Source organism: Canis aureus, chromosome 18 (genome assembly GCF_053574225.1).
Source record: "Canis aureus isolate CA01 chromosome 18, VMU_Caureus_v.1.0, whole genome shotgun sequence".
NCBI lineage: Eukaryota > Metazoa > Chordata > Mammalia > Carnivora > Canidae > Canis > Canis aureus.
Genome location: NC_135628.1, coordinates 12,319,801 through 12,343,103, shown reverse-complemented (window position 1 = coordinate 12,343,103; position 23,303 = coordinate 12,319,801). Strand labels below are relative to the sequence as shown.

The 23,303-nt window shown below is 47.8% G+C and overlaps 1 protein-coding gene across 3 annotated transcripts in view; it reads right to left on the bottom strand.

The window, feature by feature from the left end:
• Positions 1-18,318, bottom strand: part of ELMO1 (engulfment and cell motility 1) — a 525,893-nt gene extending 507,575 nt beyond the window's left edge. Inside the window, exon 1 of one of the 3 annotated variants that reach the window (XM_077856191.1) lies at positions 18,162-18,318. In XM_077856191.1, coding sequence (XP_077712317.1) covers positions 18,162-18,250 — 89 coding nt within the window. In that variant the 5' untranslated portion in view covers positions 18,251-18,318. Of the gene's footprint in view, positions 1-18,009; positions 18,064-18,161 lie in introns of those variants that run through there. The other 2 variants (XM_077856193.1, XM_077856195.1) reach the window with 2 other exon arrangements.
• Between the last annotated feature and the right edge of the window lie 4,985 nt (positions 18,319-23,303).

Below are 23,303 nucleotides of genomic sequence, written 5' to 3'. Positions count from 1 at the left end.
GTGGTTGGTGCCTAAATGGGGATAGTATAGTAGTCCCATTGTGCTATGAGTGTGCCCACTGGTGCTGCGTCCTCCCCTGGAGGGAGCAAAGCCACTGCCCGTGCATCACCGTCTCCCTGGCATCGAGTGTTTGAAGAATGAGTTAACGAATGAAGTCCACAAATGGTACCCACAAACAGGACTTCCCGCAGCATCAGGTAAACACTAAGGTCACCTGTCCCAGACAGACCTTATTTCTCTAAAGAGAGAAAAAGAAGACCCAGCAATCAAACTCTGATACTGGAAGACACAGTGAACTTGCAACCTAAATCATAATACAGAGAACGGGAAATGCAAGATGTTTTTGTAGCCATAACCTATTCTAATAAAATGGCATTTTTTTCCTACAGCAGTTAAAATCGAGCACATACTTCAGAGTCTTCAGCAAACCTGGAGGGTACTGGAAGCTAGCCACAAAGAGTGCATCCTCGGAGTCCATTTGTGACTCGTAATTCCACCTTCCAATCAACCGATGGGCTTGAACACACAATTCCGGAGAAGAGGTTCAGAAAGCACATATACATATACCCTTTCACATCTATTGCACACCTGCCAGGGCCAAAGAACTCCATCCCCTGGTGACAGTTTTCATTTTGTTGTGACAACACCTGGGCACCATTTCCATTTGTACAGAAGGAAACAGGAGAGAACATAACGAATTTGCCCACAGCAAGGAGGTGATGAGTAATTTCGACCTCGATCTGTGTGGCTGTGAAGCTCCTGCCTCGGTTGCTTCCCAGAGGCAGTTCGGGGAAGTGTCCAAGGAAGCAAACAGGTCAGCCCTCCAGCCGGTCAAGGGCTCCAAGCACTTTCCAGTGCCGTGTGGTTACCCCATGGATGGCAGAGTCAAAGACCAATCAGAAGAGCTGGATTCACACAGACCTCTGGTATTGGCCACACAATAGTCACAGTGTTTCTAGAAGTGAAGGCAGGAAGGGTTCTAAATTCTTACTTAATCTGCAGAGGCACAAAACCTGTAAGTCAAGTGTACACGAGTCTGACCTGAATCATAAAAACAGTCATGGCCTCTCCATCAATGCCCAGGCTTGAAGCAGTTTAGAGACCCGGGGCCCCTTAAGTGAAGGGGGAGGCCTGGGTCCCCTTGAGGAAGGACCCTGGTAGATGGCCAACAAGGTACACGTCCTCCAAAGGGACCTCCAAGCCTTTCATTAGGGGGAACGTGCACTGGGAAAAAGGAAATAATCAGACCTTTGGGGGATTACTAGACACCAGCTCTGAACTAACACTGACGCCAGGCGACCCAGAGGGTCACCGGTGGTCCACCAGTCAGGGTCGGTGCTCCCGGGATTCGGGTGATCAGTGGAGGTTTGCAGCTCAGATCCATGCCACAGTCAGCCCAGCGGGCCCCGGAGCCCACCCCGCGGTCATCCTCCAGCTCCAGAGCGGATCATCGAAATAGGCCTGCTCAGCACCTGGCAAAAGCCCCACGCTGGGGAAGCAAGCCATCCTTTGTTTATTTCATTAGGGGGGAAAAGGGGCTGTGGAGGATCGGAGAATGTGGTTCCCAAGGCCCGGATGCGCTCTCCTTTCAGAGTGAACTCAGCACACTGAAGTTTGGGGTTTACTGCGTGTGTGCTACTTGGCTTAAAAGAGATGGGCTTGGCTCGGCCCTGGAACACCAGGATTAATCATCCCAGCAATGGGGAGCCACGACACCTATCAAGTTTCAATTGCTAGCTTGAAACCCTTGATAGCTGCTAGAAAAATAATGTGCAATTACAGCCCAGAAACATAAATTATCAGGGCCACGGTGCTCTCAGAATGCAATGAATGAAATGTGGGTAACCACATATGTGGTAGGGATCCCAGCCCCCAGTGTGTGTCACGGATGCCTGGTCACCCACAGGCAGCAGAGAGGAAGGAAGAGGAACGTTCTCTCCAGACTCAACACTGGCTGAACAGTGGACAAGGCAGAGGGACGAGACGCTCCAGGGTTTGCACCAAGAAATGTCTTGCACGTCCTGATGTGTGACGGTCTCTCCTCTCTGTGCCCCACAGGAGTTTTGGGGACTAGGGGAGAATTACAAGGACGGTGATGCAGAGGACAAGGCGCTGGTTTCCTCCTCTGGAAGGTTCCTTACATCCAGGGTAGTTTTGGGTGTGGTGCAAGGGCAGCAAGGCGTAAGCGAGGCCACCACAGGATGAGGCATGGCAAGGCCCGCGGCCGCCCGCCTCCCCCCGTCTGACGCCTGGCCTGGCCCGCGCCTCGGTCACAGTGACCTCGGCAACACCGGGTTCATGCAGTGAGAGGCTGCAGCCCGTGTCCTTGGGCTCCTCACTCAGGGACGAAGGAGCCATTTGAAAGGGCTCCTCCCACAGGGACTGAAGGACACAGCCTGCGCTCATCTACTTCTTTCTGGAACGTTCACAGAGTGCCCGTTCGGGGCTCAGCGCTGGGAATATGTACCTTCAGGACCTCCCATCTGCTCAGCACAGAGAAGGACTCACTGTGTCCTAGGAGAGGATACCAGGAAAGCAAGGAAGGTTCCCAGAGGAGGTGACCACAGGGCTGTGTCTCGTAGACCAGAGGGAGATGGGGGTCCAGCGCACTCTACTCTCTGTGCACCCACTGAACTGTCTAGTGCCCTTTCTGTGGCTTCTTTTCTGTTCTAAATGTGCCCTTAATATTCATTTCAACCCCATTACACCCGAGCAGGAATCCTGGCTCTTATACTCTCTTGGGGGAACAGCCAAAAACAATCCCCTATTAGGGTAACCGCCTAAGGGGTAATGTCACCCTGGCGGGACACCTGAACACACTCAGTCTCCTGCTCTAGAGGGCTCGGTAAGCAAATCCGTGGAGGGCTTCTCATCCTCCTCCTCCTCATCCCCCTTCTCCTCCTCCTCATCCCCCCCTCCTCCTCCTCATCCCCCTCCTCCTCCTCCTCCTCCAGCCAGCCTTCCCCACCACCTCCCTGCCTCACAACCTCGTTTGGGACTTACATAAAAAGATTCTGATTAAAATATGGTGACAAGATGTAAAGTAAAATATCAGAGACATTGGGGGAATAAGCCACAGATCTGAGAAAACAGCTGCATATGGAAGGATTAGGAAATAAATTAGAAAAAAAACTCGAAGGATTTAGAATCCATTTCAGGTGCACTAGAAGAAAATCCCTCCAGTATCGGGAGAACAGGTCCACATTAAAACCCAGGCAGTAAAGAGGCTCCCTCCTCTACTGGCGGCCTCCACAATGTTTTACCTCGAGGTTTATAGTCTTTTTTCACTCCGTGGCACTTTGGGGAATGATGCTTCTCAAAGTGGCGCCGGGACCACTGGGACCTATGCAGTTTCTAGGTGCCCAGCAATTCTTAGGCGTTTTGAAGTCTGAGAACCACAGAAGTAGGTACTGTATCATTCTTAAGTACTGGCAATATCCATGCTAAATCACTCGGTTAAACTGTTTAACATTTGAAGGAGACACTTGTGACTAAATTGATTCTTCTAGAAATTGTTAGATTCTAAAAGTAGTAAGAGTGCGGTCACATTGTGAGCAGGCTTAAATGATGTAAAATTTACACACTGAAGCCAGGGAGACCTTTGCGATGCATAAATCTGATCCTGTCACTCCCTCCGGTAAAACACTCCAGTGTCTTCCTACTGCTCTTCTGATGAAGCCCCAGACCCCTGATCCCGATGAGCCCTCCTCCCCAGTCTAATCTGGGCCTGGAGTGCTCCCCGCCCTGGGCACTCTGCTCTTCGGTTCCTTCAACATCTTTGTCTGTTCTTCACATCCACTCGTCATCTGCAGGGACTCCTCTTTCTGCACTGAAGCCCATTCTCTTCCCAGCCAACTCTGACCGCATTAATCCCTTGCCATAGGCTCTTCCAGCATCAGTACCTTTCTCCCCCACCCCTTGGCACAGCTTAAATGTCATATTTCTTCATGTGATCCTTTGATCAATGTACCTTTCCTCCACTACTGGGTATCTAAGCAGCCCAGGAAAGCAGCAATGGGTCTGCTATTTTCCATAGGAAGGGGACTCACCAGTGTTTTGTTTTGTTTTTTTAAGATTTTATTTATTTATTCATGAGAGACAGAGGGTGGGGGAGAGGGAGAGGCAGAGACACAGGCTCTGAGAACCACAGAAGCAGGCTCCATGCAGGGAGCCTGATGTGGGACTCGATCCAGGGTCTCCAACATCACGCCCTGGGTCAAAGGCAGGCGCCAAACCACTGAGCCACCCAGGGATCCCCCTCACCAGTGTTTCTGCATCCCCTCGTACACCCCATGGTACCCGGCAGGTGCTCAATAAACACGTGTGGATGAACAAATGCATGAATAAGTATTTTAAAAGGAAGTGCAGGGCGCCTGGGTGGCTCAGTCGGTTAAGCGTCTGCCTTTGGTTCCGCTCATGATCCCAGGGCTCCTGGGATGGAGCCCCACATGGGGAATCGCTGCCAGCGGGGAGTCTGCTTCTCCCTTTCCCTCTTCCCCCTCCCCTGCTTGTTCTCTCTCTCTCTCTCTCTCTCTCAGAATCTTTAAAAGAAAAGGAAATGCTGGAGGCAAAATCAGATCCATGGTAGCCATCAAATACACTCTGACCCCTCTCCTAAAAGTTAAGGACTCCAACGTCTCTCTGGTACCCTGAAGACTCAAGCCTTCTGGTAGCTTCCCTTCCCTCTATCGGATACTAGATACCTTCTTTGGCACTTATCACTTCAGATGGATGAGCCCAACTCTTCGTAATGCAATTCCCGGAGTCTGAAAGAAGAGTGAAACTCAATATTAAAACTGCTATTGTGCCATTTCTCTGGGCCTTGCATTGATCTGGTTACGAACAATCACCCTAAAGCCTGTTCATTGTCTGAAAGATATATTTTGAACTAAAAAACCTGGAGATCTGACTTCTTATATTTTTGTACCTCTTCATGTGCCTTGGCATTCTCAGCTCCAGAGGTCGATTCTCAGACTGTTTCATGGCCCTCTCAGATGCCGGAATTGTTAGGAACACATTCTGAGATTTAAAATGGCCCCAAACGAGTCAGCAATAATCACAACACAATTTCTGTGACAGCAGAATAGTGTCTCATGGGAATGTAAGCGAAGCCACCCCATCTGCCCTCTTCTTTCCGCCATCCTGCTGGCAGTCAGCCCTGGCTCAGGTAAGGAACAGTGTGCTGCCCCGACAGTAGTCTCTCACTTGCTCCTGAAGCAAAGCTCTCAGGACATACTGTTCCCCCTCCTTCACCAAGTAGCACGGCCCCTTGACACAACATTCCCATGTAATAGGTTCGACTGAGGCAAAAATGATTTTGACAGATTGATGGGAGACTTGGCTGCAGGAGAGTTAGCAATACATGTGCTGCAGAAAGAGCATTGAGTTTGGATCTGCATGATGCTGGGCAGCCAGCCACTCCAGCAGGTAGATTTCCTCTTCTGTAAAATGGGTACAGGGTTAAGTCAATGTGTCTGAATCACCGTTAAACTGTTACAGAGTTCGGTCTGAATATAATTCTCCAATGATTTACTGTAAATCTGTATTTCACTATATAAATCTTTTTGCGGGTCTTTATTTTTATTTTTTTTAAAGATTTTATTTATTTATTCATGAGAGACAGAGAGAGAGAGAGAGAGGCAGAGACACGGGCAGAGGGAGAAGCAGGCTCCATGCAGGAAGCCTGACGTGGGACTCGATCCCGGTCTCCAGGATCACACCCTGGGCCGAAGGCGGCGCTAAATCTCTGAGCCACCTGCGCTGCCCTTTTTGCGGGTTTTCAAATGTTTAGTTAACACTGGATCCTATTTAAAGTTACACACCAATCCTAATACCAATCCTGTGTCGATTGCTACACAGTCAAGGATATAGCTGCTGAACAATGCATACTTATCACCTTATTTGGGGGAAGAGATAGTGACTGGAAATTTATTTATTTTTATTTATTTATTTTTAAAGATTTTATTTATTTATTCATGAGAGACAGAGAGAGGCAGAGACGCAGGCAGAGGGAGAAGCAGGCTCCCTGTAGGGACCCCGATGCGGAACTCGATCCCAGGACCCAGGGATCTCGCCCTGAGCAGAAGGCAGACGCTCAACCCCTAAGCCACTCAGGTGTCCCTCTTTTTTCTTTTCTTTTCTTTTTTTTTTTAATTTATTTATTCATGAGAGACACCGAGAGGGAGGAAATTTATTTTACACTGAAAACAGTGTGCAATTTGTCAGGTACCAAACAAGATTTGCATATAGTGATTAGATGAGTGACTTTTCACTCCTAGAGTAATAGGGGGATTGCTACACTCTCAAAGCGAAAGTTTAGAGAAATAGTTTCCATTTGGCACAGTTCTTTCTCTTGCACACCCATACTTCAGGGCAGTTTAATGTCTGTATTGAGGTCTATCTTTTTTTTTTCTCATCCAGTTCACGAAAGCCATTATCAAGTGACAGGTACATGAGCTACTGGGTAATGAACTGGCAAGTCTGTAAGCTAGGTGTTGCCTTCTTGAAGGCACATAAAGCAGAAAAGTCACCCCAACAAACTGGCAATAGCCAGAAAGAATAAACAGGAATGGAAACAGGTGGCTTCTACTTAGGTGGCCATAAAATGAATTGTCCAACCTGAGACACTTTTGAAAGGGAAAGTTGGTACGCTCCATCACGCTGGGCCAACAGAGCTATATTGGGTTTCATATTCAGGACTGTAGTCACCCTACTTTTATTTTTCTGTTTTATCCTCAGAGTGTTTTCTAATCCGGTTGATAGGCTCAGATCAAAGAAGAAAGATTAACACTTTACTTCCACCCACCTGCCAATGAACATTAACAGTCCCCCACTTACTGGAATGTTCCAAATGATTCAAAAAGGGATGTTTACCAAGTGTTATTGGAAGGAGTGAATTTCCTTAGTAGCAACACAATCACATGAAACCCAGTTCAACTGAACTAAATTCCTGCCAATTGTTCCTCCACCGGTACTCCACTGACTTGGGGTTTCTCACTGGGCTTCTGTCCACACTGGGCAAGTGCAAACAACCTCCCAGAAAGAAGGCTTCAAGGAATGGGAAAGAGCCACAATTAGCAACCTCCATTCTCTCTACACAAGGCAACATAATAATAAAATAAAACAACAAAACCCAAGGCTAGTTCCAAGTGAACGAGAGACGGAGGTCTATTTACGACAGCTTGTCTTTAGGACCTCAGGTTGCTAACAGGATTCGTTACGTCAATTCTTTTAATTCACAATCGATCATAATTTTCCCTGACCTGTATTTCAGCAGTCTACGTCTCTGTATGCTTGAGGAAAAGTTACATAAATCAAATGAACTTTCCAGCAAAAATCTTAGGAGGAATTTCCGGGGCTACAACTCAGAGAGAAGATGAAATAATAAACGCATGTCTTTAAAAGATTTTAGCAAGATATTTGAATTAAAAAAAACCTGAATAGGAACTATTGAATTAGTAATAATAACCTCAATAACAACAGCAAATCCAATCCACTCCTTTTGGGGTACCCTACTTTACAATCATTTATTCCATTTAATGACCTCAGCAGCTCCAAGAGGTAGGGACTTAGATTACCTCCACTTGAGTGATAAGAAAACTGAGGCTGAGAATGAATGATAATTAACTTATACCAAATGGATCAGCAGGTAGAGTCAAAAAGATACTTGAACCCTCCTACCTGACAAGTATTTATTTAGCTTTAAACCTTAAAGACTCCTGCTTTTCCCTTCTTTCCAAATCCAGTCAGCTACCAAATCTTTTTTTTTTTTTTATCATCAATGTCAACATCCTTTCTCTTGTGTCCAGCCAGGGGGTCTCCAGAAGTGGTCTCCTTAAAGGAAGAGGATGGTCCACTACTCAGACTAGAAGGTGGGGGCAGAGAGGCCTCTTTTCAAGTGGCATTTCCACGGCAAGCACGCTGCTTTATTTATTTATTCATTTGACCAAGACTGTGTGTTTCTTAGGGTAGGCCCAGAAGGAAGCAGCTGACAGCTTCCATCTCTCTTTGGCACCTCCTTCCTGCCGTACCTTCTAATCTACCTTCCCTGTTGCCTTGGGAGTTAAACTTCTCAATGACTTCCAATTGTGTCTTTTCCTTCCCTAAGATCCTTTGGTTTTCCTTTCCACTCAATCCAAATGCCCAGGTCCCAGAAGAGTTGACACGAGGCCTCTTCCAGACTATCTCCTGACTACTCTGATTGCTGTATTCCTTGGATACGTCATGTGCTTTAATACTCAGCTTTCCAGATCTTTCTCAATGTCACTTCATTGTTGAACTCTTTCCACTGTGATCTGCAAACACTCTACATACACAGACATTTATCACACTCCATTATGACTATCAATGGGTCTGTCTCCCAGACAGCACCCCTCCCCATACTGCTCATATGAAGTGGATCTTATAACGTCCAGGAAGTGCCTTGACTACAGAACATAAAATGCAATCAAAATGGTGGTTGAATAAATGAGTGAATGAGTGAATTATGTATTATGATGGGGGCTGTAAGCCAAGCAACATTTCAATTTGAAAATACTTACATGCATTTTAAGTGTAAGCCACACGTTTATTTTTAAAAATATACTACAATTAATAAATACATGTTTAACTGTGCTTCTCTCATAGAAACCCAGGCAAGGGGGATCCTTGGGTGGCTCAGCCGTTTAGCGCCTGCCTTTGGCCCAGGGCATGATGCTGGAGTTCCTGGATCAAGTCCCACATGGGGCTCCCTGCATGGAGCCTGCTTCTCCCTCTGCCAGTGTCTCTGCCTCTCTCTCTCTCTCTCTGTGTCTCTCATGAATAAATAAATAAAATATTAAAAAAAAAGAAACCCAGGCAAATGTTACCTAAAACTCTTGATTGAAGAATGGACAGTTATTGAGAAAATAGTTCTAATGAGTTGAAGTCCTTTCTGGCAGTGGAGTTAAGGCTAAAGATGATGGAAACATATTCATTCCTTGATAAAGATTTTGATTTAATGAGATTTGTACTGACTTACTATAAATGTGACAAGCACTGGAGAAAATATGATTTAGGAGCTGATATAATAAGTCTCTTTGCTTCCAAAGACCTTGCATTCTTAGGAGGGCAGCGTGGATATTTGTGTGTATCTTTCTCACACATACATACACACAAGCTTACTAGTAAGTGCATGAAAGAATCAGTCCCCTTCCCCCCAAATCTAAATTGTTGAGTACTCAGTCACTTCCCACAGAATGGCCCAGTGTTGGAATAACTAGGGCACAAGGTCCACTATAAAAATGCCATGAAAATGGGGAGGCGGGGCAAGGGGTAAAGGTGGTCAGGAGTCAAGAAAAAAAAAACAGCCTTACTGAGAGTTATTGGAATTCACTCTCACTCAGCCAAAAATACGCAATCTAACCAAAGTCCTTCCACTAGCTCTACCTCCCAAGCCACATGCCTCTTTAGGGCCATGGGCAAAGCCAGCTGTGGCTCTGCATTTGGATTAAAGAGCCTGAAAACAGAAAAAAAAATTATTTTGAAATGCATTACGCTTCAAAATTAAGGGTAATTGTGTGTAGCAGCCTGGAAAATATAGCTCATCCAGTACTGCTCAGCCACAGAACCCCACAGCACAAAATGCTGGCTCTCTAAATGCAATTTCAAACTTAAAAAAAAAAGAGAGAGAGAGACAGAGAGAGAGAGAGAGGCACAAAGGGCGGAAGGAAGGGTGGAGGGCTGCTATAGGGCTGTGACTTAGAAGAAGGCTGCTGCCTTGGGGAGACGCAGCCCGTATACAAGCCGGCAGTATTTCTAGATCACTTAAGCCACTAGATGCTGCTCTGCACGATTACTGCAGCCAAACATCGAAGGTAAATAAAAGGTCGACAGATAATTACATAAGGAAATAAATGTGGCAAGATGAGGACAGACATCTAATGGATAGAGCAGGAAAGGACTTCACATATAGACACACCTTAAAGCTTTTCCCCCGACCGGGACGATGTCCTGGTCACACTAATGGACTATCTATTACTAGCCAACTAGCCAAGGTACATTTTACAAGCAAATAAATGTAGGAGGGATTTCACCCCAGTAACTCATTCCCACGCAGACACTTCTTAATCTTGTGACAGAGGCCTTGGAATGAGCTTCGTTAACCACCTTCCCGATTTCATTTATCATATTCCCATCAGGTAGAGGTTACAGTTAACACAGCAACCAGAGGCCAGTTGATTCTAGACCTTGTGCGGGAACTGAAATATGAAATCACTAGCCATGGGTTTCTCCAGCCGTAGCATACCAGGGAGAAACACACGTGAAGTTCAAACGAAACTGAGCTGGGGTTAGGAAGGTAATTATAAATACAGGAGGGAAGGAAGCTTCAGAGGAAATGCGAAGATCTAGAGGAAATTAAAGAACATACAACAGGGTGAGGCCACCAACATGTGAATACACCACGTCAGGGTCTAAGGAGTAAGCAGGAAAGAGAAAAAATGGGGCACTTATAACTGCTGTCAAAAGCCTAGCCTGTCTGACGGCACATAATTAGTCTAACTTATGCAAGAAAGCAAAACGATGGCTCTCAATTGGGGTTGAGAGGTTGCCCCTGAGTGGGCAACTGGCAATATCTGGAGGCATTTTTGGTTATCACGACTGGGGGACTGGGGGTTGCTACTGGCATCTAGAGGGTGGAGGTCAAAAAAGCTAATATTTCCAACGACGCCTGGGACAGGCCCTCAACAAAGAATTATCCAGCCCCATACATCAAGAGTACTGAAGTTGAATCTGCCTGAAATAAAGGGTCAGCATAAAAGGGGCAATAATAGCCTGCAAGCAGCCTCAGCATCACCCAAGGGAGAAACCTTCCTGGTAAAAGACTCCAGTCTCTTCCAGTCTCTGGTTCCCTTAGTTGGTATTCATCTACAGGGCCAGGGAAATAGTAAAAATTAAGACTGTTATATAGTGTATTCCCTATCCCCACTTGGTCCCTTCCTACCACCAACTGGTTCCATGCTTTTGCTTTCACCATGACTCATCCACAGAGGGGAGGAAAAAAAGTGTTTGCTAAAGAATATGTGTCTATTCTCCTTGGCAAACACTGTTCTCATTTTTGATTAATGAATTCCATTCTGGCTTCTGTGCCTCAATATCATGAGCTTAGGTGATGGGCACGCTGTCCCCAAGAAAAGGATCCACTAACTCTCAAGGCTAAGAAGTTTAGCTTTGCAATGAGAAATCCAAAGAGAGGCACCAACTCGGCAAAACTCAGCCTCAGTGGTGGAAGACGCGTCCCTGGGAGCCATGGCAACCCAGAGCATCTCCACTGGAACCCAGGGCATCTCTACAAGCATACGGGAGTGAAGGCTCCCTAGATGCACTGCAGCAGAGCTCAACATGGGGGGGCCTGGCCGGGCTAGTGGAGGAGAATCAAAAGGATAGAAAATAGCCAGTACAGGCATCAGGGTGCATGGGAAAGGAGGAGCAGGGGAAAGGAGTTGGAAAAGCTGGGTGTAGGCTCAGATCTCCTCTCCAAATATCCCTGTGACATTTCATTCTCCCCAGGCCACACCTATGACATGGGGATAATACTACTATACTGCTTGTTCTCCACCACTTCCAAAACAGTATTCCAGGAAGAAGGGTGTCAGCTGTCGAGGCAGGAAGGGAAATACCACATGGATCCTGTGACTCGGAGATCTCTGGGGCAATGCTCCGTCAGGGCTGACCTAATCATGGTGCCCTCACACCGCTGTTCTTTGTCCAACAAGTACAACCCACCAGGCACACAGCAGCCCTGGAGTCCAGCAAGTAGTAAACGTTTTCTAACTGAGGAAAGTTCTGTTCCCTGAATTAACTGTTAGAACTAAAATAGCCAAAACTGTAGCCTCAATTCCTAAAACTGAGGTTCCAATAATAATCTTGCTCGGATTCTGGAAATCGGTGTTTGTGGGGGCCTAGAACACTGAGAATCGTCATCTCCTTCTATTTATACATGTGACTAATCTCTCCACTGAGCACTACGCCAGGTTGTTGCTGGGCTTAATTCTGTTTGATGAGCTAGCATTCCTTCTCCCACACAGATTCCTGTTGGATACGCTTCACTGTTACTCCACCTTAGGCCAGAGACAAACCTCTGCTCCAACTGTACCTGCACTTATCCTGGGCAAGCGTGGAAACCACAGTTAACTTAATCCTGGATCCTAACAGTGTCCTTCAGGTTTCGGTGCTGGCTAATGCAAATAAGTTCTAATGGTTAACACTCGGACAGCCCAAATCATGGGGGCGGGGGTGGGAGATTGCAACCCATTGTGCATGATGCATACAGGGGTGACTTTGCTATACCTAAGAACTTGGTGCTAGGGCGAGTCAAAGGTTTTCAAGGGAGCCACCCTGCCACCGGGATGGTTGGTCTTCAAAATCCTTGTTTCGGGTAGAGCTAGTCTCATCCTTCCTCTTCTTTGGTTGGCCAGTCCCAAGGCCAAGTCACGTGAACTGTTTTATCTGGTTTTGTATCATGGTAGTGTGCCGCCACCAGAAAAGACTACGGTGTTTGCAAAAATCTGAAAGTAATTAAAATAGGTCTATGGGGAATACTGGGTGTAAAATATGGAAGGAAAAGTTGAGCAGAGTCAAGTTCCAAAGACCTGAAAAAGCTTAAAAACCTCCAAAGCTCTGAACTAAAACTTGGACATTCAGTCATTTTCCTCGCAGTAAGATTAAAAGGGCTATTTGGGATGAATCCACTGCCATCTCACTCAGTGACAGACATACCACCTGGATTTCCAATTTTGCCACCATGGAGGACTCATGACCCACTGCACCATCAAGTTCTTTCAACAGCAGTACTTTTTAAGATTTTATTTACTTATTTGGCAGAGAGAGAGAGCGAGGACAAGCAGGGGGAGCTTCAGGCAGACGGAGAGGGAGAAGCAGGCTCCCCACTGAGCAGGGAGCCCCATGGGGGCTGGATCTCAGGACCCCCCGCCCCGAATCAGGACCTGAGCGAATCAGGACCTGAGCCGAAGGCAGACCCTTAGCCGCCTGAGCTACCCAGGTGCCCCCAAAGCAGCATTATAAAAGTTCAGTCCGGGATGCCTGGGTGGCTCAGTGGTTGTCTGTCTTTGGCTCAGGTCATGATCCTGGAGTCCCGGGATCGAGTCCCACATCGGGCTCCCTGCATGGAGCCTGCTTCTCCCTCTGCCTCTCTCTGTGTGTGTCTCTCATGGATAAATAAAATCTTTAAAAAAATAAAAATAAAAAAATAAAAGTTCAGTCCATGGCTGACACTTTTACTGCATCTGATTGAACATTTGTAAATGGCAGCTCTTGCAGGAGATTAAACCAATAGCACTTTGTAAGGGGTGGGAGCAGCTAAATATTTCTTAAAGTATGGCCTTATGAACCACTTTCATCAGAATCCCTGGCAAACTGGTTGAAAATGTAGATTCCAAAAAAAAAAAAGAAAGAAAAAAGAAAATGTAGATTCCTAGGGCCTCCAAAATTATTAAAACAGACATTTTTTTTTTACCACCTTAAGCAATACATTTGACATTAAGAGTCAGCATCTGTTTTGTACAACGCCCTATTTTTCCATTGTACTTGCTGGTGTGGACCTGATCAATTGACACTATGATCTACTCCTGGATTGCAAGGCTAAACTTCAAAAACACTAGACTAGTTGACAAGAAGGAAGCAGAACTTGAGTTGTGTAATTAGAGGAAACACTTGAGGCTTTGTGATGCAGAGAGGGTTTAGTGATTCCCCACCTTTTCCCAATCATTCATTCAGACAGAATGAATGTCTGAAACACCAAAGGACCCACTTCGATGGTTTCAGGCATGAAAAAGTGGTTGCAGGCTTCAGTTACAAAACCTTAAGGGTACTGGCTGTCTTAGATCAGGGCAGGAAATGTCCTCCATAGGAATGAATAGCTCTAAACCCTCAGTGTTAAGAAAGATGACAAGGTAAGCAAAGTGTGCACTCCGCAGAGCCCCTTGGCACGCCCGCAGCCACATCCTCTCCGCAAGGACTTCAAAGCGCTCCCTTCCTCCGCCCCTCCCTACCAGTTCACACTAAACCCCCAAAGGGGGTAAGTTACTTTAAAACACTTAAGTATTGTCCTCTCTCAATACCATAATTTAATAAGTGCTTATGATTTAGAAACACTGTAGAGGCCCCTCATCTGTTTTCTCTTTTATTTTTCTTCTCCTAGACACGTCTCATTTATCTTCTCCCCTGCGTCTGCCACCCGGCCTCCCTATGCTTCCTCCCTTACCTCTCCTCCTCTGCCTCCACCTCCATCTTCTGGGGGAGCAGAGCGGGATACAGGGGCTATCTCTGACCTCACCCCACTCACGGTAATGCCCTGCTTTCTAGGGGAGTATTGCCCTGGCTAAAGCAACACATGTTGTGAAAAGACTTTCTCCAGGGGCGCCTGGGGGGCTCAGTCTTACGTTAAGCATCTGCCTTTGGCTCAGGTCATGATCCCTGAGATCAAGTCCAGGAACTCCCTGCTCACTGGGGGAGTCTGCTTCTCCCTTTCCCTCTCCCCCTCCTCACTGCTCATATTCTCCCTCTCTCTCTCTCACTTATTCTCTCTCTAGTAAATAAATAAAATCTTTAAAGGAAAGCCTGGGTGGCTTAGTGGTTGAGCATCTGCCTTCAGCTCAGGGTGGGATCCCAAGGTCCCGGGATCGAATCCCACATCAGGCTCCTCGCAGGGAGCCTGCTTCTCCCCCTGTCTATGTCTCTGCCTCTCTGTGTCTCTCATGAATAAATAGATAAAAATCTTTAAAAACAATAATAAAAGAAAAGACTTTCTCCAAGGAGTGTGACCAAACAAACACCGGATCTGAAGTGGTTATGCATTATCAATAAATTGTACTGGTTTTCCACTCTCCCAAGGAACCATCTCTCTGTTTCTTTCTTTGGGCTGAAACTCTGAGTTGGCTCAAGATGGAAAGGGGTCTGCAAGAGGAGCCGCTGGGCATGGTGCAAAGGACAGAGGAAACAATCCAAAAGCCTGTTACCTGGATTCGCTTGCCACTGACACTGCAATATTTTCCCGGTATAATTCCCGTAACAGTCATCTCTTACTCAGTCCATCAGCAAGTATTTTTTGAGCACCTATTGTGCTGGCAATCGGTCTAGGTTCTGAATCTACACAGAAGAGACAAGGTCCCTGCGCTCATGGAACTTTCATTCTAATGGGAGGAACAGACATAATCAAATAAATAAATGAATATATAATGTGCCAGGGGGTGAAAAGTGCTCAGCAGGAAAACTGAGTAGCTTAAGAGGACCAGAGGGGGGGCTGGTTGCTATTTCACAGGAGATAATCAGGAAAGGCCGCCTGTGGGACACCTGGGTGATTCAGTCAATTAAGCATCTGCCTTCAGCACTAGTCATGATCCCAGGGTCCTAGGATAGAGCCCTTAATCAGGCTCCCTGCTCAGCAGGGAACCTGCTTCTCCTTCTGCCCCTTCTCCTGCTCATGCTTTTTCTCTGGTTCTCTATCAAATAAATAACATCTTTAAATAAATAAATTAATTAATTAATAAGGAAAGGCTGCCTGTAAGCTGACAATTGGGCAGAGAGACCTGAAGTGAACAAGGGAGTGAGCTATCTGGAAATGCGGGGAAACATGCTTTGTGCAAAAGGAGTAACATATTCAAAGGCTCTGGGGAGACAACTTGGTGAAGAAGAATGTAAGGTGGTCAGAATGGCTGCAGTTAAAAGCAGGAGAGACACCTGGGCAGCCCAGTCGGTTAAGTGGTTAAGTGGTTAAGTGGCTGACTTGGTTTTGGCTCAGGTCATGGTCTCAGGGTTGTGGGATGGATGGAGCCCCACCTCAGCAGGGAGTCTGCTTGAGATTCTCTCTCTCTCTCTCTCTCTTTTTCTAAAATAAATAAATATTTTATTTAAAAACAGCAGGAAGATGAGACATGGGGGAGGGGGGGTGGAGATAGGACCATTCATGGCACCACCCATCCTGTAGTCCAGTGCCTGCACCTGAATTCCACAAGACTCAGGCCTGGGCCTGCTTCACAACGGCCCCTTCCCTGATATCCACCAAGCTGCTCCCCCAGTTCCCTTCCCTCCTGACCCCATCCCCCTGCAGACTTCCAACACTCCTGGTCATTCCCTCACAGTTTCCCCATTAGACAACCAGTCCATCTAATTAAAAAAAAAAAATCTGAGTAATAGATGCAGTAGGAAAAAAGGCAACATTTAACCACAGCCCTCCAGAGAGAGGAAATGTACCCTAGTCCGGAGCAGGGGTTCAGAAGGGCAACTGTAAAAAATAAAGTCCGCCACATGACAGCAGGGCATCTGGGCTTCGAGGTTCTGTAAACTGAGGGACAATAATCCTTGAAATAACCTTGGGAAGTAGGTATGGAGGGGAGACAGGAAAAACATGACCAGAAGAGGCCCTTACTAAGAGCTGCTGTCTGGGCTTTTTTTTTTTTTTTTCCTTAAGATTTTGTTTATTTATTCATGAGAGACACACAGAGAGAGGCAGAGACACAGGCAGAGGGAGAAGCAAGCTCCCTGCAGGGAGCCTGATGCAGGACTCCATCCTGAGACTCCGGGGTCACTCCCTGAGCCAAAGGCAGGTGCTCAACTGCAGAGCCCCCCAGGCATCCCTTATAGAGATTTTCCTCTTATTTTTGTTACTGTTACCTTTCTTTAAAAAAAAAAAAAAATTTTTTTTTTTTTTTAATTGGAGTTCAATTTGCCAACATATAGCATGACACCCAGTGCTCATCCCGCCAAGTGCTGGGCACTGAGGGGGGTGGGGGGCACTTGGCGGGATGAGCTGCCGGCTTTTTGATCTAAAAGTGAACCTGAGTAGGGTTAGGTCCCTCCTGGGGTTCTTAAAGTTACCCCTCAGAGAGTCCATGCCTAAATACGCATCATCAGTTACTTTTATTTCAGAAACAAAAGAAAAAAAAAAAAAAAAAAAACCACGCCGGCAACACTCCTGAAGTCTTCCGGTGCCCCCCACCTCCCAGCCCCCCCAAGCCAGGACCTGCGGCCTCTGCCTCCCGGGGCGCGAACCCTAGTCTTGGCGCCTCTGGAAACCTTGGATGCAGCGGGCCGGGGCGCACCCTCCTGGGGCCGGGAGCCGGGAGCCGGGAGCCGGGAGCTGTCCAGGGGCCCCGGTCGGGCCCCGCGCGCCCGCCCGCCGCACCGCCAGCGACCCCCGCCCGCCGCCGCCGACTTGAAGCGGCCCCGGGCGGGAGGCGGCACCGGGGGCCACTCGGCGGGCAGCCCGCGCCCCGCGCCCCGAGCCCCCCGCGCCCCCCGCGCCCCGCCTGCGCCCGCGGGCTCCCACGCTCCCCGCCCTCGCGCGCGCCCGCGACCCGCTCGGGCTCCCCGGCCCCGGCCCCCCGCGCGCCCCGGGCCGCCGCCGTGCGCGTCTCCCTCCCTCGGAGCCACCCGCCACCTGGCCGCCCCCCGCGGCGGGGACCCGGGCCGCCCGCTGCGCCCCCTCCCGAGCCGCGACCGCCCTTCGGGGCCCCCTCCCCGCCGTCCTCGCGGTCCCAGCGGCGTCCCCAGGCGCGTCCCCAGGCGGCGGGGACCCGCCGTCTCCCCCGAGGGTCCCGGGCGCCCCAAGCGCGCCCCCTGCCCGTCCCCATCGCTGTCCCCTCCCCGGGGCGCGCTCGCCGAGGGCTTCCCTCCCACCCGCGGGTGCGGGAGCAGAAGCCGGGGTCCGAGCCGCCGGCCCCCCTCCCCGGCGCCCCTCCCGGCGCCCCTGCCCGGCTCCCGCTCCCTCTCCCGCTCCCGCAGCGGCCGCCGGGCGCTGCCCAGACTTCCCCGAGTGCGGAGCGCCCCGAGCGCACGCAGCCGCCCCCGGCTCCAGCCGCGGCGCCCCGGGGGAGCGGGGGCGCGGGCAAAAGTGTCTCCGCGGCGCCCGGGGCGCCCCCCGGCCCCGGGGCAGGGCGCCCCCTCGCGAGCCCCCCGCCGAGCCCCGGCCCCCGCCCCGGCCGCGCCGAGGTCAGCGAGTCGGGGCGCGGCGCCAGCGCAGGAAACTTTACGAACCTGCCCGGGGTCGCAGGACGGCGGCGGCGGCGGCGGCGCCCCGCGGCCGCGGAGGGGGCCCGAGGCTGGGTCCGGCGGCTCGGGGCCGCGGGGGGGGGGGGGCGGCTCTGCCTCTACCCCGTGCCCATCCCCGGCCGCGCACACGCACTCACCCTGGGGCCCCGCCGGCCGCCGCGCCGCCGGCCGCCGCTGCTCTCACTTCCTCTTCCTCCCTCCTGCTGGCCGGAGACACATTGTGCATCTGCAGGCATCCCGCGGGCGGCCGCCGAGTCCCCTCCCGGGCGGGCGGCCCTGCCGAGGGGCCGCCGCCGCCCCCGGCACCTGCGCGGGACTCGCGGGGTTGGCGCTGTCCCCGCCCGCGCGCCCCGGGAGCTGCCGCCGCCTCGGCCCTGCGGGGCGGGGGGCTGCGGCGGGGGCGGGGTGCGGGGCCGCCCACCACTTTCCGAAGTCCCCCTACTTAAAAATAAGGAAAATGTCAAGCACCGTGCACGCCTCAGATCGGCTATAAATAATACGTGTGCAGAGCATGACTTCTCGGATGAGCTCACACGCGGCGCTTTGCAGGCACTAATTAACTCCGTCACCGTCATAGCGCCACCTCCGGGAGGCCGAGGGCGCGTGGCGTCTTTTTATATGCTTTCATTTTTGGCAGCTGGCATGCAATTTCGAGGGGGTGGGGGGGAGACTTCGGCGGGTTGTTTTAAAGCGACTTTAAAAGGCGTTTGGGCTTACCCCGGAGCGGCCTGGCGAGGGTAACCCAACCTCTGCTGCTCTCTGTTGGAGCCCCCGAGGATGTGCGCCCTGCAGTTCTCATCCGTGACCCCAAGGACTCCCTAACTTGGCATGACTTTTCACGAAGCGAGACGTTCTACCCTCCCCAGCTCGGTATTGGGGGTGCACTGTCTAATGCGACCCACTCCAGTGATTTTTCAAGGCAAAGAATCAAAAAATACTAACTCCCAGCCTAGCTGCCAAGGAGGCAAGTGACAGTGGTTGGAAGGTTGCAGGAGAAACACCTGTCCTTAACAAATTCAAAAAGAAAAAAATAACTATCTACCCGAAAAGACAAAGGCGGTTACTAATGCCTTCCCTTCAAACTGGCCAAGTTGGTAACCCGGGAGCAGGGAGGCATTGGCCTCTAAGGTGGAGGGTAAAACTCCTGCTTAAATTGCAGTCCCACCCCCTCCCCTGTGCTGGCAGCCAAGAGCCCCAAGCAACTATTGAACACTCCAAATGTGGCTCGCCCTGAGATGTTCTGGAAGTGGAAAACAGACACCGGACTTTGTATGAAAAACAGAATGTAAAATAGCTTGTTAGAAACTTTTATGCTGATTATAGCATTTCAACAAATGCTAATAGTGTAAGATGTGATCAGTCCACTGGGTTATTTTATTAGGTTAAAAAATACATATATATAATATATATGTAAAATGTATATACAAATAAAATATATATAGTGTAAATATATACAACATATATATAATTTAGAATATTTTCACTATTTTCTTTTTACATTCTTAAATGTTTTTAAGATTTTAGTTCTTGGGCAACCCAGGTGGCTCAGTGGTTTAGCACCACCTTCAGCCCAGGGCCTGATCTTGGAGACCCGGGATCGAGTCCCAGGTCAGGCTCCCTGCATGGAGCCTGCTTCTCCCTCTGCCTGTGTCTCTGCCTCTCTCTCTCTCTCTGTGTGTGTATTCTCATGAATACATAAATAAAATCTTAAAAAAAAAAGATTTTAGTTCTTTAAGAAGTTAGGTTCTTTAAGTAATCTCTACACCAAACATGAGGCTCAAACTCACGACCCGGAGATCGAGAGCTCCACCGACTGAGCCAGCCAGGCTTTTTACATTTTTAATGTGGCAAATAGAAAAAGTAAGATTACACAGATGGCTCTCGTTAGTGGCTCACATTCTATTTCTAATGAGCAGCCCTGATCTGACCTCTTACTATATGCATAACCTCTGGAGGCAATATTAGTACCGGGAAGATTTGGGTCCAGATCATTATAAGCCAATAACTTAAAACAGGATGATTCCAGAAAAGTAATTTATCTTCCCTATTTCCTCATCTGTAAAATGATAATGATATAATAACAGTAAACGGGCTAACTATCAAAATGAAGCAATTGAATAAGCAATCAGCAAATGGAGCCTTTATTAATGATGCCATGAGGCGCTTGTAATGATAACTAAGAATTTGATCCACAACTTTTTAGCTAAGGCATATCAAGATTTTAACTATAGCGCAGAGCATCACCGGCACTCACGAAATGTTAGCTGTCGTAATGTTCCAAGAGTAAATAGGGAACTCTGTCTCCCCTTGCACAGCAATTAGAAAAATCCACCTCCTTGTAACCTTTGGTCCCAGCTCTGCCCTCTGCAGTTAACATGGAGTACCTCACATCCTTCCTCTAAGAGAGAACTTGATAGATCTTTAAAGACATTGAATTCTAGCTAAACATTCTCTCCTGAGGACTGACTTTTCTCGATTATTCTAACTCCTTTTTGAGTCCTGTGGTTTCAAATCTCTCTCATCTTAGCCATCTTTCCCTTGAAAGATGCCAGTTTCAGCTTTTAAAAAAAATAGTTGTCATATAAATTAACCATTAAAAACAATACAGCCTGAGGTCTTGTCAATTATTTTTCAAATGTGTCTCTATCCCACCACCGATCCAATGGCAAAGCACGACTGGAAATTCTTTGCTACGTTACTGTTAGGCCATGTCTCTGCTTTTGGGGTTGATATAGGAGACCAAAGTCCTCGGTCCACCTTCTGTAAATCTTTTCGGATTTGATGCAGGTGCCCAATGTCACCCCATATCCACAGATGAGGTAAGAACACTAGGGTTCTGGATGACACCCCACTAAGGGGCTCCCTCCATCACGATGAGGATCCGATTCTTTGGCTTCATTAGTTCCACTTTTTTCCTTTTTCCCCCCCTCTTACTTATATTCCACAAATACTATATAGTGAGACCCTGTTCTTAATCTCCAATTTTATTCCTGTTAAGCATTGGGTCTAAGGGTCTATCTGAGGTTTCTTCTTTAGTCATCCAGATTCTAACTTGTCCATTAACTTTATCTATGGCCTACAGTATTAGGAGGTAAAATATCCCCTTCCTTCTATCTAGAACCTGTATTTCTAATTGCTATTACTAATAAGGTGCAGGATCAAGGAAAACCCTCTTAGGGAATAGTTCACACTCTGGATTTGTCTGTTTCTTATGATGTTATTTCACTTACCCCTTTATCCTTTGTACTTCTTCTGTAGGAGTTGAGCTTCAGGTTAATGTGGGTATTCCACACTGCATCATACTGGTTGGTGTATACATTGTCAGTCTATGCCACTCTCGGTGGTACCAACTTTAGCCACTCGGGAAGTGTCACCACAGCTAGGTCACTCCAGTTGGTTGAGCTTCTGACTCTTGGTTTCCGCACAGGTCATGATCTTGGGTCATGGGATCTAGCTTCCCATTGGGCTCCATCCTCAGTGCAATGAGATTCTCTCATTGAGATTCTCTCTTCCTCCTCCTCTGTGCACTTGTGCACTTACACGCTCTCTCTCTCTCTCTCTCTCAAATAAATGAATCTTAAAAAAAAAAAAAAAAAGAAAAAGAAATGTGGCAGGATACTTTGCCCTGCTTGAATATCCTATTCCACAATGGTATTTTATCCAGTAGTTTTAGCATCTCCCAACAAGTCTCCCCACTTACAGTTTGATTCCAGCTTGCTTCCTGTTTCGTTTATTTCCCCAGTTCTGAATTCCACTAACCATATCTCATTTCTCTCTCCCCTCCAGGCCCTCTGGAACTGCCTCCCACTACTTTCACCTGGCTTTGGACCTCTGTTTTTATGTTCTGTTTTAGACTGAACTCATATCTCGAGTCCTATTGTCTTTCGTTGTTTTTGCTCCAGTCTTTCTCCCCATAACCAGGGAAGCACTGTCTCCTTCAAGGGTAGGGGGAATTGGGGGATATATATTGGCCTAAAAGGGCTTAGTTCCATCTAGGCATGCCGTTTCCTATATCAGGACTGCATACTTTTTAGAGGAATGGAGAGGGCTCCCAGAAGGGCTTTGGTAGAAAATAGCACAGTGTATTTTGTCATGAAAGAGATCTAAGAAAAAAAAGAAATTGTTCCTTGTTTGCTTCCTGCTATTGGAGGTAATTTCAACTTGATGTTTTACCAATTAGTGGGATCAAGAGAATTTTGCTGTCAATTTTCCTCCAGAATGTCTACACCTGCAGGCTCCATGCTCTTTCCTTCTACATTTACAGGGCTACGTTTTATTTGGGGACCCAAAGAAGGACAGGACACAAGATCTACAAACCAAGTAGGGGAGAACCTGCATATTACAAACTTGATATCAAATAGGTAAGACTCACATCCCTGGTGTTACAATGCTCCAATCAGCCTTCTGCGGTTTGAAGTTTTGATAAGTTTCTTTCAAGTTTCCTCTATTTTCAGCTTTGGGGTTCATTATTCCTCTATACCTTGGTTCTTCGGACATCTAATATCCCCACTTTACTCTTTTTACTATCCACCATAAACAAATGTATTTTTCAGCCCTTCTTTGTTTTCTTGAAAGTAAGGTCCTTCTATTCTGAGCAACACCTTCTCCCCAGTTTAAGGTTTAAAAATGTTCTCTTAGACCATGAAAAGTTTTCTCATGCGCCTTTGCGATCAATCCTTCCCCTCCACTCACCCAGCCCTAGGCAATCACAGATCTGCTCTCTGATACTAAAAAAGCTTTACCTTTCCTAGAAATCCACAAAAATGGAATCATAGAACATGTATTCTTTTAGGTCTTGCCCTTTTACTATGTGTGATATTTATATCAGTAATTCTTTTTTTTTTCTTGCTGAGTGGTATTGCTCAGTGGTATTACTGATATTTATATCAGTAATTCCTTTCTTTTTTCTGTTGAGTGGTATGGATTACTTATTTGCTTATTTATTCATCTGAGGTTGGCTATTTGGATTGCTTCTGGTTTTTAGCTAGTATCAATGAAACTGCTACAAACATTCATGTAATTTGTATGTGAACATATATTTTCATTTCTCTTGTATAAATGTCCCATTTACGATTATGGCAATGAGCCCATGGGTGTATCAATTTGTCAAAACTCATCAAAAACATAAACTTAGAATTAGTACATTTTTTCCTTCACTGGGTAAGCAAATTGTGGTCATCTGTGTCACGGAACACTACTCAGCAATAAAAAGGAATGAACTATTGGTTTTTCTAACAACTTGGAAGAATTACAGGGAATCAGGCTGAGTGGAAAAAAAA